The sequence below is a fragment of the Nothobranchius furzeri genome, chromosome 9, assembly GCF_043380555.1.
Source record: "Nothobranchius furzeri strain GRZ-AD chromosome 9, NfurGRZ-RIMD1, whole genome shotgun sequence".
Classification (NCBI taxonomy): Eukaryota; Metazoa; Chordata; class Actinopteri; order Cyprinodontiformes; family Nothobranchiidae; genus Nothobranchius; species Nothobranchius furzeri.
In genome coordinates, this window is record NC_091749.1 from 2,380,500 (window position 1) to 2,395,989 (window position 15,490).

A 15,490-nucleotide genomic window follows, 5' to 3' on the forward strand; every position below is an offset into this window, starting at 1 on the left:
AAATTCGATTTAAGTCATGAAATAATACTCAGCAAGCACGTGATCAAGTTGCTCCTTTAAACCACGTGTTTTATCATTGAATTTTTTCTGATGGTCTGTGTACAGCACTTTGTGCTGTCTCTGACTGCTGGAAATGTGCTATATTTATAAACTGGACAGTGACATTCACATGTAATAACCATTTTGTTTCTTTTTCTTGGCTTTTTTTTTATTTTTTAGAAAATCACTAAAAGCCTCCCTGTTCCGGAGGAGGTGGACGTTCGTCCGTCCTCGTCAGCTGCAGCAATGCAGCGGCCGGGAGGAAGTTCTGCTGCAGCTGGCAGACGCCCGTCCTCCCAGCACGCTGGCAAAAGCCCGCCCTCCGTGCACGTCCGTCCACTTACGCCTGCCTCCACCTCTTCCTCAGCCACCTCCTCCCCTTCAGCATCACCACCACCACCACCACCACCCTCCCCAACATCACCTCCATCACCACCATCACCACCACCACCGTCCTGCCGCACATCCAAAGTGAAGATGCCCAGGGTTGCTCGGGAAAGCCTCTCGGCTGCGGCGGGCGTCAGCGGACAGGCCCACAGCGTCTCCCTGTCTTCTGGCCGGAGAGAAGGACGGGAGTCTCCTCCACCGGCCAAGAGGACCAGGAAGGTGCACCACACCGGTGGCAGCCCGTCTTCCCCAGAGTCCCCCGAAGAGGAAGAGCCCCTGTCGCCACGGGAGTTGGCAACGACTCCTCGCCCGAGTCCCTCCTCGCTGCTGTCCGGGTTCTCGGCAGCAATGGGTTAGTTTTCATATCTGTTTACCTCACGTCTCGATGAATATCCTTCCCAAAGGATTCCTCCTTGTTAATTGCTACGTGAACATGTCTCCACAGAACAATACCTAGAGGACTACCGGCATTTCCTCAAAGGGGTCCAGAAGTCACATAAGCAGGTGGACAACGTGGCCTCCAAAGTCATGAGGGTCAGGAGGTTCCTCAACTTTATGGCAGTGGGGGCCCTTAAGGTGTGGGACTGGACCTTCCTGTCGCGCACGGAGGTCATCGTGGAGTAAGTGTACATCACCTGCAGTCAGGCAAAATCACAAAGAAAAACAAAGTGTTGAGCTTTTTCTATTATGTTCTCTTCAGGTGGGTCGGTCATCTGAGAAAATGTGGCAAGAAGGTGACAACCGTCACCTTCTATCTCAGGAACGTGTATTCCTTCATGAGGTATTTCAAGGAGACGCTGCCGCCTCAGTGCCGGCTGAGTCGGACCCACGTCACTGCGGTGATGCGAACCATCCTGCAGTGCATCAGACCTCTTATGAGGGACGTCAGCATCCATCAGATGAAGGTCAAGCATGCAAAACAGTTGCGGCTCATCCCCGCGTCCGACCTCCGCCTCTGCCGCGAGCGCTGCCGTCAAACCATTCCCGGGCTGCTGGGTAAGAATCGGTGATGTCGGTGTTTACGCTTTGGAGGATGTCACGACGGGTTAGGGTTCTGTCGAGCGGACATGTTAAACAGAGCTCACTTGTCTTTGATCTTCACAGAACAAGTGGAGAAGGAGCCGAGGGACCAGAAACTCCGCTACCGCTTGTTCGGCTACTTTGCCGCTTTGATAGCGTCCATCCACGGACACCGGACGGGCATCATCTCCAATATGAAGGTGAAGGAGGTGATGGACGCCCGCAACGAGTACAAACCCGGTGGCCCCGGGTTTATCATCAACGTGAGTAGAAAAACACTCCTTTGTCTTTGCTTTGGGCCTCGTTTCTCTCATGTTTAACCACGAGGTGTCCTCTGTTGCAGATCGCTGAGCACAAGACCAGTAGATTCTTCGGCTACGCGCAGGTGTTCCTGAAACAAGACGAATTCGAATGGATGGAAAGGTGGCTGGCCGTCCGCCGGACGCTGAAGCCAGAAGGAAATCTGGTGTTCTTTGGAGCCACGCCGCGGCCAAATAAGAACCTCGTCCGGTACCTCCAGATGGCGTGGGAGGAGATGGGGCTGGCAGGAAAGCCCACATTCACCGACCTCAGGACCGCCGTAGCATCATATGTGAGTTGTTTACCAGCATTGATGTGTGACCCTATATGTCGCACTTTGTGTAGATGAGCTCTTAACCAACCACAGCCAGCAAGTTATTTGCTGGACTAAAGACAAAAATACTCACTGCATTTTCGTGTCTCTTCTTTGCTTCACGGCTTCAGGCCAAGGAAAAGCACACGCCTAAAGCGAGGCAGATGATTTCCATGTGCCACGACGTCCACACGGCAGAGAAATTTTACTCTGTGTTTTTTGACCCGTTCAAGAGCAGCGCGGTCAGAGACATGTTCGAGCAGGCCACACTGGAGGACACTACACAGGAGATCCAGGCTCCCTTAGACATCCCGGCTGTTGTGGAACTGTGGTTGCCGAGCGGAACAGACTCTGCGGACACCTCTGGCCTTCTCGGCTCCCTCAGTCGAGGAAGGGCCGGCGGCGTAAGGAGAGCACGTCGGAAACAGAGGAGGAGGGCCACGTCAGCTACCAAGAAAGCGGTACCTCTGACTCTGAGGAGGAGGAAGACGACGACTCTCGGGAAGAGGACGAGGGCGACCGTCGTGGTGTAAGTTCATTCACACTCTGAATGGATGTGAGATGTGGAGCACGGTGACCCTCCCTCACCGCTTTATGATGATTTCATTATGTGTTCATTCTTCAGCAAACCACACCTGTCCAAGGCGCACAGCCGCAGACGAACGCCACGGAGACGACCGCCCCAGCGCTGCCTGGACAACCTTCTGAGGTGAGTTCTTTCAGTCGCCATTGTTGACAGGATCCTGGGTTCACTTGCTTCTGGCTGTTAACCTTGAAGACTGCTTTATTACGATGATGATGATGACTTTATCACTATTGTGTTCCACTGTAAGGCTGGACAGCCGGAGCAAACCGAGGAACCTCAGGAAACAGCAGAACCTCAGCAAACACAAGAAGATGAGCAAGCACGAGAACCTCAGCAAACAGAGGAGCCTGAGCCAGCCTCATCTCCCCTGAGCTCACGTGTGCCAGCTGTAAGTACAATGGAAAATTCTTCATCTGTCATTGAGCTCTATTGTCATTTCTAAACTTGAATCTTTTCGTGTATCTTTTGCAGGATCGCACACAGAAAAGAACCACCCGAAGGGCCAAGCCAGTGTTGGTGAGCATTGTTCATTTCGTATTTTGATCATTTTATGTTTTCCTGTTTGGAAAGAACTAATGAATGTTTTCTGTTTTCCTATACACATCAGCGTCAGTTTGCCAAGGTTGTCCTCAGCCCGCTGAAACTCACTGCTAAGAAGAAGAGTCAGCGGGCAAGGCGGACGCTCCGGTTCAAGACGAGGGTAGTTTTGTAGTAGTCATTTTACACAATGCTTTAAATTTCATTTGGTTATATTATAATATATATATGGTTATATTGGGGGGCATTGGACAGCTTATGCCACTGTCACTGTTTTTTGTTAACTTATGCAACAGTCTGATTTGGTTTACTTTATTTTTTATTTGATTTAATAAAATCGAATAAAAGTCGACAAAACTCTGAAGTATTTGCTAATAAAGCAGAGTTTTTGAAAACATGCTGTTTTGTTTTTCACACACACACACACACACACACACACACACACACACACACACACACACACACACACACACACACACACACACACTTGACCTTGTCCATAAAAAATGTAGGTAAAATGAGAAACATTTGCCATTTTCCCTACAAATGTATATAAAATGGCAAAGATTTGCCATTTTCCCTACAAATGTAGGTGAAATGACAAACGTTTGCCATTTGTTCTACAAATGTATGTACAATGACAAACATTTAACATTTGCTGTACAAATGTAGGGGAAATGACAAACTTTTGCCATTTGCCATACAGATGTCATTAAAATAGCAAACTGTTGACATTTGTATTTTAGAAATGGACCTCATGGCCCTGAACTAGGCTGAGAATATACAGGTGCTGGCCAGTAAATTAGAATATCATCAAAAGGTTGAAAATATTTCAGTAATTCCATTCAAAACGTGAAACTTGTACATTATATTCATGCAATGCACACAGACCAATGTATTTCCAATGTTCATTACATTTAAATTTGATATTTATAGGTGACAACCAATGAAAACATCAAATCTGGTATCTCAGAAAATTAGAATATTCTAAAGGCCAATGAAAAAATGTTTGTTTCTCTAATGTTGGCCAACTGAAAAGAATGAACATGAAAAGAATGTGCATGTATAGCACTCAATACTTAGTCGGGGCTCCTTTTGCCTCAATAACTGCAGTAATGCGGCGTGGCATGGACTCGATCAGTCTGTGGCACTGCTCAGGTGTTATGAGAGCCCAGGTTGCTCTGATAGTCGTCTTCAGCTCCTCTGCATTGTTGGGTCTAGCGTATTGCATCCTCCGCTTCACAATACCCCATAGATTTTCTATGGGGTTAAGGTCAGGCGAGTTTGCTGGCCAATCAAGGACAGGGATACCATGGTCCTTGAACCAGGTGCTGGTGGTTTTGGCACTGTGTGCAGGTGCCAAGTCCTGTTGAAAGGTGAAGTCTGCATCCCCATAAAGTTGGTCAGCAGCAGGAAGCATGAAGTGCTCTAAAACTTCCTGGTAGACGGCTGCATTGACCCTGGACCTCAGGAAACAGAGTGGGCCAACACCGGCAGATGACATGGCACCCCACACCATCACTGACGGTGGAAACTTTACACTGGACCTCATGCAACGTGGATTCTGTGCTTCTCCGCTCTTCCTCTAGACTCTGGGTCCTTGATTTCCAAAGGAAATGCAGAACTTGCTTTCATCAGAAAACATAACTTTGGACCACTCAGCATCAGTCCAGTCCTTTTTGTCCTTGGCCCAGGCGAGACGCTTCTTGCGCTGTTTCATGTTCAAGAGTGGCTTGACACACGGAATGCGACACCTGAATCCCATGTCTTTCATGAGTCTCCTCGTGGTGGTTCTTGAAGCGCTGACTCCAGCTGCAGTCCACTCTTTGTGGATCTCCCCCACATTTTTGAATGGGTTTGTCGTCACAATTCTCTGCAGGGTGCGGTTATCCCTAGAGCTTGTACACTTTTTTCTACCACATTTTTTCCGTCCCTTCGCCTGTCTGTTAATGTGCTTGGACACAGAGCTCTGCGAACAGCCAGCTTCTTTAGCAATCACCTTTTGTGTCTTGCCCTCCTTGTGCAAGGTGTCAATGATTGTCTTTTGGACAGCTGTTAAGTCAGAAGTCTTCCCCATGATTGTGGTGCCTTCAAAACAAGACTGAGGGACCTTTTAAAGGCCTTTGCAGGTGTTTTGAGTAAATCAGCTGATTAGAGTGGCAGCAGGTGTCTTCTATATTCAGCCTTTTCAGAATATTCTAATTTTTTGAGATACCAAATTTGGAGTTTTCATTAGTTGTCACTTATGAATATCAAATTTAAATGTAATGAACATTGGAAATACATTGGTCTGTGTGCATTGCATGAATATAATGTACAAGTTTCACGTTTTGAATGGAATTACTGAAATATTTTCAACCTTTTGATGATATTCTAATTTACTGGCCAGCACCTGTAAGTCCAAAGTGTGCTAAGTGAAAATTATGCAAGGTGAACTTTTGGACATTATTTCACCACCTTAGCAAGATGCTGTCAGGATTAAACTTGGATGGGAGACCCTTTCTACAGTACTTAACTCAGACCTCCTGGACACAGAGAAACTACAACACTGTCGAACGAATGCTGAAATCAGGGGCCAGACCACATTTTTCTGGGTTCCATTTAAATACAGTTAAATGTGTGGACTCTTGTTTAATAAGTAGCTGGCATTTTTTATATAGTGTCCCTGTAAAGACCACACATCTGTATCTTGTTTTGAGGCAGACAGATGGACCCAAACAGATCCTTTGATTGATAAGGGAATTATTTGCCATTTCCCAGACAAATGTAGTGGAAATGGCAATACTTTTCCATTTGCCGGACAAATGTAGTGGAAATGGCAGTTTTTTTTGCCAATTGACAGACAAATGTATGGGAAATGGCAATATTTTACCATTTGCCAGACAAATGTTAGAGAAATGGCAATACTTTGCCATTTAACGGACAAATGTAGTGGAAATGGCAATACTTTTCCATTTGCCGGACAAATGTAGTGGAAATGGCAGTTTTTTTTGCCAATTGACAGACAAATGTATGGGAAATGGCAATATTTTACCATTTGCCAGACAAATGTTAGAGAAATGGCAATACTTTGCCATTTAACGGACAAATGTAGTGGAAATGGCAATACTTTTCCATTTGCCGGACAAATGTACGGGAAATGGCAGTTTTTTTTGCCAATTGACAGACAAATGTATGGGAAATGGCAATAACTTGCCATTTGACGGACGAATGTAGGGGAAATGGCAAATTGCCATTTGCCCTACAAATGTATAGGTGAAATGCAAAATTTTGCCATTTGCTGGACAAATATAGGGGAAATGGCACTTATTGCATTTGACAGACAAATGTCAGGGAAATGATGTCAAAATGATGTCAGGGAAATGGCAAATTCATTCTTGTTACAGCTCCCTTTTCTCTCCCTATCATAGCAGGGGCTCCATCTGTAGTTATTGAAATCACTTTTGTAGGCTCAATTCCTCTTTGCCAACATCTCCATAATGGCCAGGTAGATGTCCTCTCCTGTTGTGCTGGTCTGAAGAGGAGTAATACCCAGCAGGTCTTCACAGAAAACGTTCTGCTCTGCATAATAAAACCTCACATAAACCAACAGCTGAGCATTATCACACACGTCAGTGGACTCATCCACAGCCAAACCCACACATGGTGCCTTCTGTATGGCTTCATCTAGCTGGGCTACAACTTCCTGAGTCAGTGTTTCACTTTTCTTTGTAGCAGGTGATGCTGATATGGGGATTTGCTTTATTTTTTCACAAACTTCTTGTTTTTCTTTTCCTTCAAAAAGTGTTTCAGCAACTGCTGTCATACACTCTTTGACAACCTCTCCATCAGTAAATAGTTTTTTGTGCTGACCCCAAATCCAAGAAACTCTGAGGGAACTCCCATGGGCTCGTTGCTGAGCAGTGAACGTGTGGCTCAGGATCCTGGTGGAAGGTTCATATTGGGCTTTGAGACTACGTATTTTCTCTGATCTTACTTCTGATCTGAGGGGATATGTTTCTTCCAAACATTTGTGTTTTGTCTCATAATGGCGTTTCACATTGCCATTTTTAATAAGTGCCACTGTTTCTGAACCTATGAGACAAACAGGTTTTGTGCCACCAGTGGGAAGAACACAGAGAAATGACTCTGTCCATTCTGGATTAAATGCTCCATTTTCGCTGTCCACTTTCCGTTTTTTAGAGGCTGCCATTTCTGCTTTTCTACTTCTCTCCGTCTCACCCGCCTGAATCTCTCCATGTTGCCTGTCGCCGCTCTCCTTTTCTCTGCCTGAATTCCTCCTCCTTTCCACCTGAATCTCTCCTTGTCACTGCTCTCCTGTTCTTTGCCTGAATGTCTCCTTCTTTCCACCGCTCTCCGCCTGAATCTCTCGTTTTCTCTGTTCGAATTTATGCTCTTCGCTGCTCTCCTTCTCTCCGGCGTCTGAACCGTTTATTTTCGCTACGTATCGGCTGTATTTTCTGGCAGGAATGCAACATGTTATTGGCTTGTTGGTGTCACGTGGTCTGGCTAAAATCGCGCACAATTGGCCTGTGGGTGTTCATGGATGCTAGAATACTACTGTAAAGAATGCAATAGCTGCACCGGCCAGAAGCGGTTATAAAATTAGGCGAACTTTATTTTGGCATTAGGCTCGGGTCCACACCAGACAGCACGGTCCGGATCCGGACCCAGGTCCGCCTGTTAGGGATCTCTGTTTTAGATAAAGCTCTCACCCACTGCAGCTCTAAAAGTAGTGAATACAGTAACTACAGAGATGGTTCTCCCTTTAGCGAAAATGCCATTTTAGCAGAAGGTGATTTCAGAATAGCACTGGGCTTGTATATTGATGAATTTGAGGTGGCAAATCCAGTAGGAACCTCTAACCCCAAAATTCCACTATCTCCACTCCGCTCCGGCACAAACTCCGCAGCAAAAACCGACCCACTGTGGTCAATCAGAGCTGTTCCATTACTGCGGCCGTGCGGCCCGTTCCGCCATCAGGCAAAAATAGGATTGATTCTATTTTTGCCGGACGCCGGAGCACCTCCGCAGTCAATGGACAGAAATCACAACTGCCCAACAGGAAAGGGAGCAAGCACAACTTCCATTATTTCACAATAAATCTATAAACAAAAAGCGTTTTATGTTTCATATGCACAGGTTTAACAACTTTCAATAGCGGTTGAACTTTAAATGCACAAAAGTAAGCCATAAATACAGTTTCTACTATCAAAGTAGTCACCCTTTGTTGATCCAAACACTGCTGATCTCTCAACACACATGATGGGCAGATTAAACAGTTCATGTCGATGCTTCTCCCACACAACGGGTGTTTGGATCTAACTTCTGCATTTATTGCTCGGACTGTATCGCAAGATGTCGAAAATCCCGAGCATGCTTGTTTGCGCACCTCAGGTCTCCGTACCGGAGCGGAGCCGTTGTAGAGCTGGCATAATATAATTTGAGTTTGGAAGCGAGCGGCAGCGGAAAGTGGTGGCGAAGTGGAGATAGTGGAATTTTGGGGTTAGAAGAAGCATAAGCTGGGTGCAGTATATTGGGTCCTTGTCAATCTACACCCAAAGTACCGCTCTTCCCTTCATGCAATACAGTTAGCTGTTTTATGCAAGGTAAACACAGTTAAAGAGAAGGAGTATTATGAAGTCCTACATCCACTTACAGTATGGAGGACCTAGTAACACTTGAGGAGAATGGAGTTTATGTGGAAAAGTTGGGATCAAGCATAAAGGGGACTGTGCTGTATGTTGCAGCAGATAACTTGGCTGCCCATTCATTGGTTGGATTTCAGGAGAGCTCTAGTGTGGCGAAAATATGTAGGTATGACCACACGAGAAGAAATACAAACAAAAAATGTCAGCTCAGGATTTTACACACTGAGAACCAAAGATGACCATGACAGGCAGGTTCAGGAAGTCAAGCAGGACCCATCTAAAGTTGCACATTATGGAGTCAAAAGCAAATGTGTGCCCAGTGAATGCTTGACATATTTTCATGCCATACACTGTAAACCCAAGTGTTGAAAATAATCTAATATACAGGTGCTGGCCAGTAAATTAGAATATCATCAAAAGGTTGAAAATATTTCGGTAATTCCATTCAAAACGTGAAACTTGTACATTATATTCATGCAATGCACACAGACCAATGTATTTCCGATGTTTATTACGTTTAATTTTGATATTTATAGGTGACAACCAATGAAAACATCAAATCTGGTATCTCAGAAAATTAGAATATTCTAAAGGCCAATGAAAAAATGTTTGTTTCTCTAATGTTGGCCAACTGAAAAGAATGAACATGAAAAGAATGTGCATGTATAGCACTCAATACTTAGTCGGGGCTCCTTTTGCCTCAATAACTGCAGTAATGCGGCGTGGCATGGACTCGATCAGTCTGTGGCACTGCTCAGGTGTTATGAGAGCCCAGGTTGCTCTGATAGTCGTCTTCAGCTCCTCTGCATTGTTGGGTCTAGCGTATTGCATCCTCCGCTTCACAATACCCCATAGATTTTCTATGGGGTTAAGGTCAGGCGAGTTTGCTGGCCAATCAAGGACAGGGATACCATGGTCCTTGAACCAGGTGCTGGTGGTTTTGGCACTGTGTGCAGGTGCCAAGTCCTGTTGAAAGGTGAAGTCTGCATCCCCATAAAGTTGGTCAGCAGCAGGAAGCATGAAGTGCTCTAAAACTTCCTGGTAGACGGCTGCATTGACCCTGGACCTCAGGAAACAGAGTGGGCCAACACCGGCAGATGACATGGCACCCCACACCATCACTGACGGTGGAAACTTTACACTGGACCTCATGCAACGTGGATTCTGTGCTTCTCCGTTCTTCCTCCAGACTCTGGGTCCTTGATTTCCAAAGGAAATGCAGAACTTGCTTTCATCAGAAAACATAACTTTGGACCACTCAGCATCAGTCCAGTCCTTTTTGTCCTTGGCCCAGGCGAGATGCTTCTTGCGCTGTTTCTTGTTCAAGAGTGGCTTGACACACGGAATGCGACACCTGAATCCCATGTCTTTCATGAGTCTCCTCGTGGTGGTTCTTGAAGCGCTGACTCCAGCTGCAGTCCACTCTTTGTGGATCTCCCCCACATTTTTGAATGGGTTTGTCGTCACAATTCTCTGCAGGGTGCGGTTATCCCTAGAGCTTGTACACTTTTTTCTACCACATTTTTTCCGTCCCTTCGCCTGTCTGTTAATGTGCTTGGACACAGAGCTCTGCGAACAGCCAGCTTCTTTAGCAATCACCTTTTGTGTCTTGCCCTCCTTGTGCAAGGTGTCAATGATTGTCTTTTGGACAGCTGTTAAGTCAGAAGTCTTCCCCATGATTGTGGTGCCTTCAAAACAAGACTGAGGGACCTTTTAAAGGCCTTTGCAGGTGTTTTGAGTAAATCAGCTGATTAGAGTGGCAGCAGGTGTCTTCTATATTCAGCCTTTTCAGAATATTCTAATTTTTTGAGATACCAAATTTGGAGTTTTCATTAGTTGTCACTTATGAATATCAAATTTAAATGTAATGAACATTGGAAATACATTGGTCTGTGTGCATTGCATGAATATAATGTACAAGTTTCACGTTTTGAATGGAATTACTGAAATATTTTCAACCTTTTGATGATATTCTAATTTACTGGCCAGCACCTGTATAGAGTAGGTTACACTCATAAAAAGTTTTAGAACTCAAATGTGTTGAGTTATTTCAATCTTCACCTTGTTTTAAGTACATAGAGCTCAAACGTTTTAATTAACATGAAAAATATATTTTTAGTGAACATAACTGAAAAAAATCAATAAAGAACAACTCAACTTGAATGAGTAATATTAACTAAAATAATACTTTATAATTTTATGTTTCTATATTATTCTATTCATCTTTATGTCAACTTAAAGTGTGTCTGATAAACAGACTTATATATTTCTTAAAATATTTGTGGATCTATAGAAAAAACCAAGCACAAACAAGCAATTTTGGCAAATTTCAGGCACAACAAAGAACTGGTGGGTGAGGTGCATTGTGGGTTGTTATGATTTTAGTTTTGTTCTATTTTGCGGTGTTTATGCGTGTTTATTGTGGGGCATTGTTGTTCTTAGTTATTACTTCATTCTGTGCTGAAAATGTAGTGTTACTTTTTGTATTATGTTGGCATCATAAGTGAGGAGGTTGGTCAAAGAAATGACCACCCTGTGCCGTTCCACTTAAATTAATACAGGTGCTGGCCAGTAAATTAGAATATCATCAAAAGGTTGAAAATATTTCGGTAATTCCATTCAAAACGTGAAACTTGTACATTATATTCATGCAATGCACACAGACCAATGTATTTCCGATGTTTATTACGTTTAATTTTGATATTTATAGGTGACAACCAATGAAAACATCAAATCTGGTATCTCAGAAAATTAGAATATTCTAAAGGCCAATGAAAAAATGTTTGTTTCTCTAATGTTGGCCAACTGAAAAGAATGAACATGAAAAGAATGTGCATGTATAGCACTCAATACTTAGTCGGGGCTCCTTTTGCCTCAAAAACTGCAGTAATGCGGCGTGGCATGGACTCGATCAGTCTGTGGCACTGCTCAGGTGTTATGAGAGCCCAGGTTGCTCTGATAGTCGTCTTCAGCTCCTCTGCATTGTTGGGTCTAGCGTATTGCATCCTCCGCTTCACAATACCCCATAGATTTTCTATGGGGTTAAGGTCAGGCGAGTTTGCTGGCCAATCAAGGACAGGGATACCATGGTCCTTGAACCAGGTGCTGGTGGTTTTGGCACTGTGTGCAGGTGCCAAGTCCTGTTGAAAGGTGAAGTCTGCATCCCCATAAAGTTGGTCAGCAGCAGGAAGCATGAAGTGCTCTAAAACTTCCTGGTAGACGGCTGCATTGACCCTGGACCTCAGGAAACAGAGTGGGCCAACACCGGCAGATGACATGGCACCCCACACCATCACTGACGGTGGAAACTTTACACTGGACCTCATGCAACGTGGATTCTGTGCTTCTCCGCTCTTCCTCCAGACTCTGGGTCCTTGATTTCCAAAGGAAATGCAGAACTTGCTTTCATCAGAAAACATAACTTTGGACCACTCAGCATCAGTCCAGTCCTTTTTGTCCTTGGCCCAGGCGAGACGCTTCTTGCGCTGTTTCTTGTTCAAGAGTGGCTTGACACACGGAATGCGACACCTGAATCCCATGTCTTTCATGAGTCTCCTCGTGGTGGTTCTTGAAGCGCTGACTCCAGCTGCAGTCCACTCTTTGTGGATCTCCCCCACATTTTTGAATGGGTTTGTCGTCACAATTCTCTGCAGGGTGCGGTTATCCCTAGAGCTTGTACACTTTTTTCTACCACATTTTTTCCGTCCCTTCGCCTGTCTGTTAATGTGCTTGGACACAGAGCTCTGCGAACAGCCAGCTTCTTTAGCAATCACCTTTTGTGTCTTGCCCTCCTTGTGCAAGGTGTCAATGATTGTCTTTTGGACAGCTGTTAAGTCAGAAGTCTTCCCCATGATTGTGGTGCCTTCAAAACAAGACTGAGGGACCTTTTAAAGGCCTTTGCAGGTGTTTTGAGTAAATCAGCTGATTAGAGTGGCAGCAGGTGTCTTCTATATTCAGCCTTTTCAGAATATTCTAATTTTTTGAGATACCAAATTTGGAGTTTTCATTAGTTGTCACTTATGAATATCAAATTTAAATGTAATGAACATTGGAAATACATTGGTCTGTGTGCATTGCATGAATATAATGTACAAGTTTCACGTTTTGAATGGAATTACTGAAATATTTTCAACCTTTTGATGATATTCTAATTTACTGGCCAGCACCTGTACTGTGGTGGTTCACACGATGTTCTTGACTTGTCTTTGGATGCTTCACTCACTGGCTGGGTGTGTGAATCATGTGCTGATAGCAACTTACCTTGGTTAGTGTAGTACAACATTTATTTGAGTTATGTCAACTTATCAAGTTTGAGTAAAACAATTAACATTTTGAGTATATTTTCCAAATAATGAGTTGAAAAATGTTGAAAATCTTGAGTGATTGACTCCCTAATTATAAGTTGAGGAACATCAATATTTTTAAGATAACATTGAGATAATTTAGGGCAACTGCAAATGTAATTTACATTTTCTGTAAACTTAAAATATTTAAAAACATCACTTAAAAATGCTTTTGTGTAATCTGTTACAAAATAATTTGAGTTCCAGTAAATGCAACACACTTTTCAGATAAATTGTTTATTGCCAGTGTTTCAGTGAGGTATTGTTCAATGGTTTTTGCTGTCCAATTTGGTGTGTGTTTAACCTCAATTAACTTTGTTTGCACCCCACTCTTCTTCCAGCTAAAATACTGGATTATGACTGGGAATATTTCTTTGCTCCATGGCTACTGTCAGTCGAAACACCACAGCACTGGATTTCTTTAAGAGCTTCATGAATTGACTTCAACTGAATAGGGCGCTATCAAACCATTTACAATAGCTTCAGTCTTGGTACGTTGTCAGGGACTTGCACAAACCAGCCAGAGAAGCACTGCTCATGAGACTCAAAACTCCATTTTATTTTGGAGCAGCTCCAAAGTTAACAGGAGCTTTAACCTAATCACAGCACACGACACTCTATCAAGAAAAACAAAAGACATTTCAGACACACCAGGTTCAACTTAAATAGTGGCTGATCAGACCACTCTACATACAAGAGGGGAACAGTTAACATACAATTAACACACACATCCTCAAACACACAACCTAACCAGTCTAATCAATTCAGGTAACTCAAATAACTAAATCATAATTACAAACTCCCTAACAGAAATCATCTAAATTAAATTAAACACAAGCATAAACATGAATCTCCCCTCCTTTGGGAGTTGGTAGATCCCAGGAGTGCTGATTAGGCTTCCTGAGGAGATGAGCTGCAGGTGTGAGACTCCATGGGAAACTCCAAGTCACTGGTAACTCAAAATAGAAGTACAAAATTAACACATGCATTCATAAACAGAAGACTGATTGTGTGCACATCAACCAGTCATCCTGGACAGAACACAGAAAACAAACACTACCAGCTGACCATGTCCCTGAGGTGACAGACAATGCTGTCACATACGTGCACTACTAAACTTTTTAGCAATCGCAGAGTCTGGAAATGCTTTTTTAAGTAAAATACTTGCAGGGATGAGCGAGTACACCATCTGTTCAACCATCTAAATTATCTGTATCTGTACTCGGAGTGGGAATGGTCTAACCCGGAAGTGGGTGTGGTTTACATTCAAATCAATTCAATTCAAAAATACTTTATTAATCCCAGAGGGAAATTGATTGCATCAATACTTTAAGTCTGATCAGAAGTTGCTATGTGTATTGTTTATTTGAAAACTATTTACAGAGCAGCCTCAGAGTTGAGATTAAATGTTTTTGATCACAATAGTAAAGGAACTATTACAGAACAAGTTTTTCAGTAAAATCAGAGCATTAATATTTAATTGCATGAATTACGAGAGAGAGAGAGAGAGAGAAGAAAAGATCTTTTCTATTGCGCCTCTCAAGATAAAAATCACGGGGCGCTTCACAAAAACAAAACATGTAAAATAGAAATAAAAATTAGAAAATTATTAAAATATATTTAAAATGAGCAAAAAATTGACAATTGTGATTAAAAAATGTAAAGAAAAAGAGAGAGTGAATAGGAAAGAGGGAGTGGATCCTGAGGAAGAGGAGAGAGGGAGAGGGAAAAAACCCCGACAGGACCAGAGGCAGTGACTAACGCAGAACGGGCTATTTCAGCTCTGTCTTGTCAAATGCACCACAAACGTTACAAAAAAGTAACTTCAAAGGAGCATGGGGCAGGAATTGTCCTCAAACAAGAAGTAAATAGAATACTTGTTCATTCTTATGAAGCTTATGGGTGATGAAGCATTTTAAACTAAAATGAATGATGAAACCAGTTTATCATTCCGTTTTGTTAATCAGGCTGTGTGCTACAAAATGCAAAACATTTCTGATCCGAATTTCCCGCGCTGTTTTACGGATGTGACGTTAATTGACGCTTCAAGCACGTTCTCGACAAGGTTCAAACCCGGAAAAACATTTGGAAACTTGCTAGGTGGCGGTAATGCGTCTTTCACTACTAGCCACGTTAAACCCCAAACAGAAGAGGAAGAACCCTGGAAATGGATTCTAGCAAAAGACCAAGCGCAACTCAAAGCCCACTAAAGAGTGGCACAAAGAAGAAGGTTTTATCAGCGGCATCTCGAGAGTCAAAAAGAAAATATGATAAAAGTCGGTCAGGGACCCGAATATCTATTGGTTACGCTCTG

The 15,490-nt window shown here is 43.4% G+C and overlaps 1 protein-coding gene across 2 annotated transcripts; it reads left to right on the top strand.

Moving 5' to 3' along the window:
- Nucleotides 1–229: 229 nt before the first annotated feature.
- Nucleotides 230–3,308, top strand: LOC139071711 (uncharacterized). 2 transcript variants are annotated; one of them, XR_011521537.1, is made up of 10 exons: nucleotides 280–778; nucleotides 872–1,046; nucleotides 1,127–1,422; nucleotides 1,531–1,709; nucleotides 1,790–2,038; nucleotides 2,191–2,588; nucleotides 2,685–2,768; nucleotides 2,893–3,033; nucleotides 3,117–3,161; nucleotides 3,253–3,308. XR_011521537.1 is itself a non-coding variant. In XM_070554599.1 (9 exons), the coding sequence occupies exons 1-8, from the start codon at nucleotides 286–288 to the stop codon at nucleotides 3,014–3,016; spliced, it is 1,998 nt and encodes a 665-aa protein (XP_070410700.1). In that variant the 5' UTR covers nucleotides 230–285; the 3' UTR covers nucleotides 3,017–3,033; nucleotides 3,117–3,258. The 2 variants fall into 2 exon arrangements, 1 of the variants encoding a protein (XP_070410700.1); XM_070554599.1 differs by having other exon boundaries at nucleotides 230–778; nucleotides 3,117–3,258.
- Nucleotides 3,309–15,490: the final 12,182 nt, after the last annotated feature.

Excerpts from the sequence above, each read along its gene's own strand:
- LOC139071711 (XM_070554599.1), top strand. The coding sequence starts at position 286 with ATGCAGCGGCCGGGAGGAAGTTCTGCTGCAGCTGGCAGACGCCCGTCC. Across the intron at positions 1,710-1,789 it reads GCCCCGGGTTTATCATCAAC|ATCGCTGAGCACAAGACCAG; the intron begins GTGAGTAGAAAA and ends CCTCTGTTGCAG. Across the intron at positions 2,589-2,684 it reads ACGAGGGCGACCGTCGTGGT|CAAACCACACCTGTCCAAGG; the intron begins GTAAGTTCATTC and ends TTCATTCTTCAG.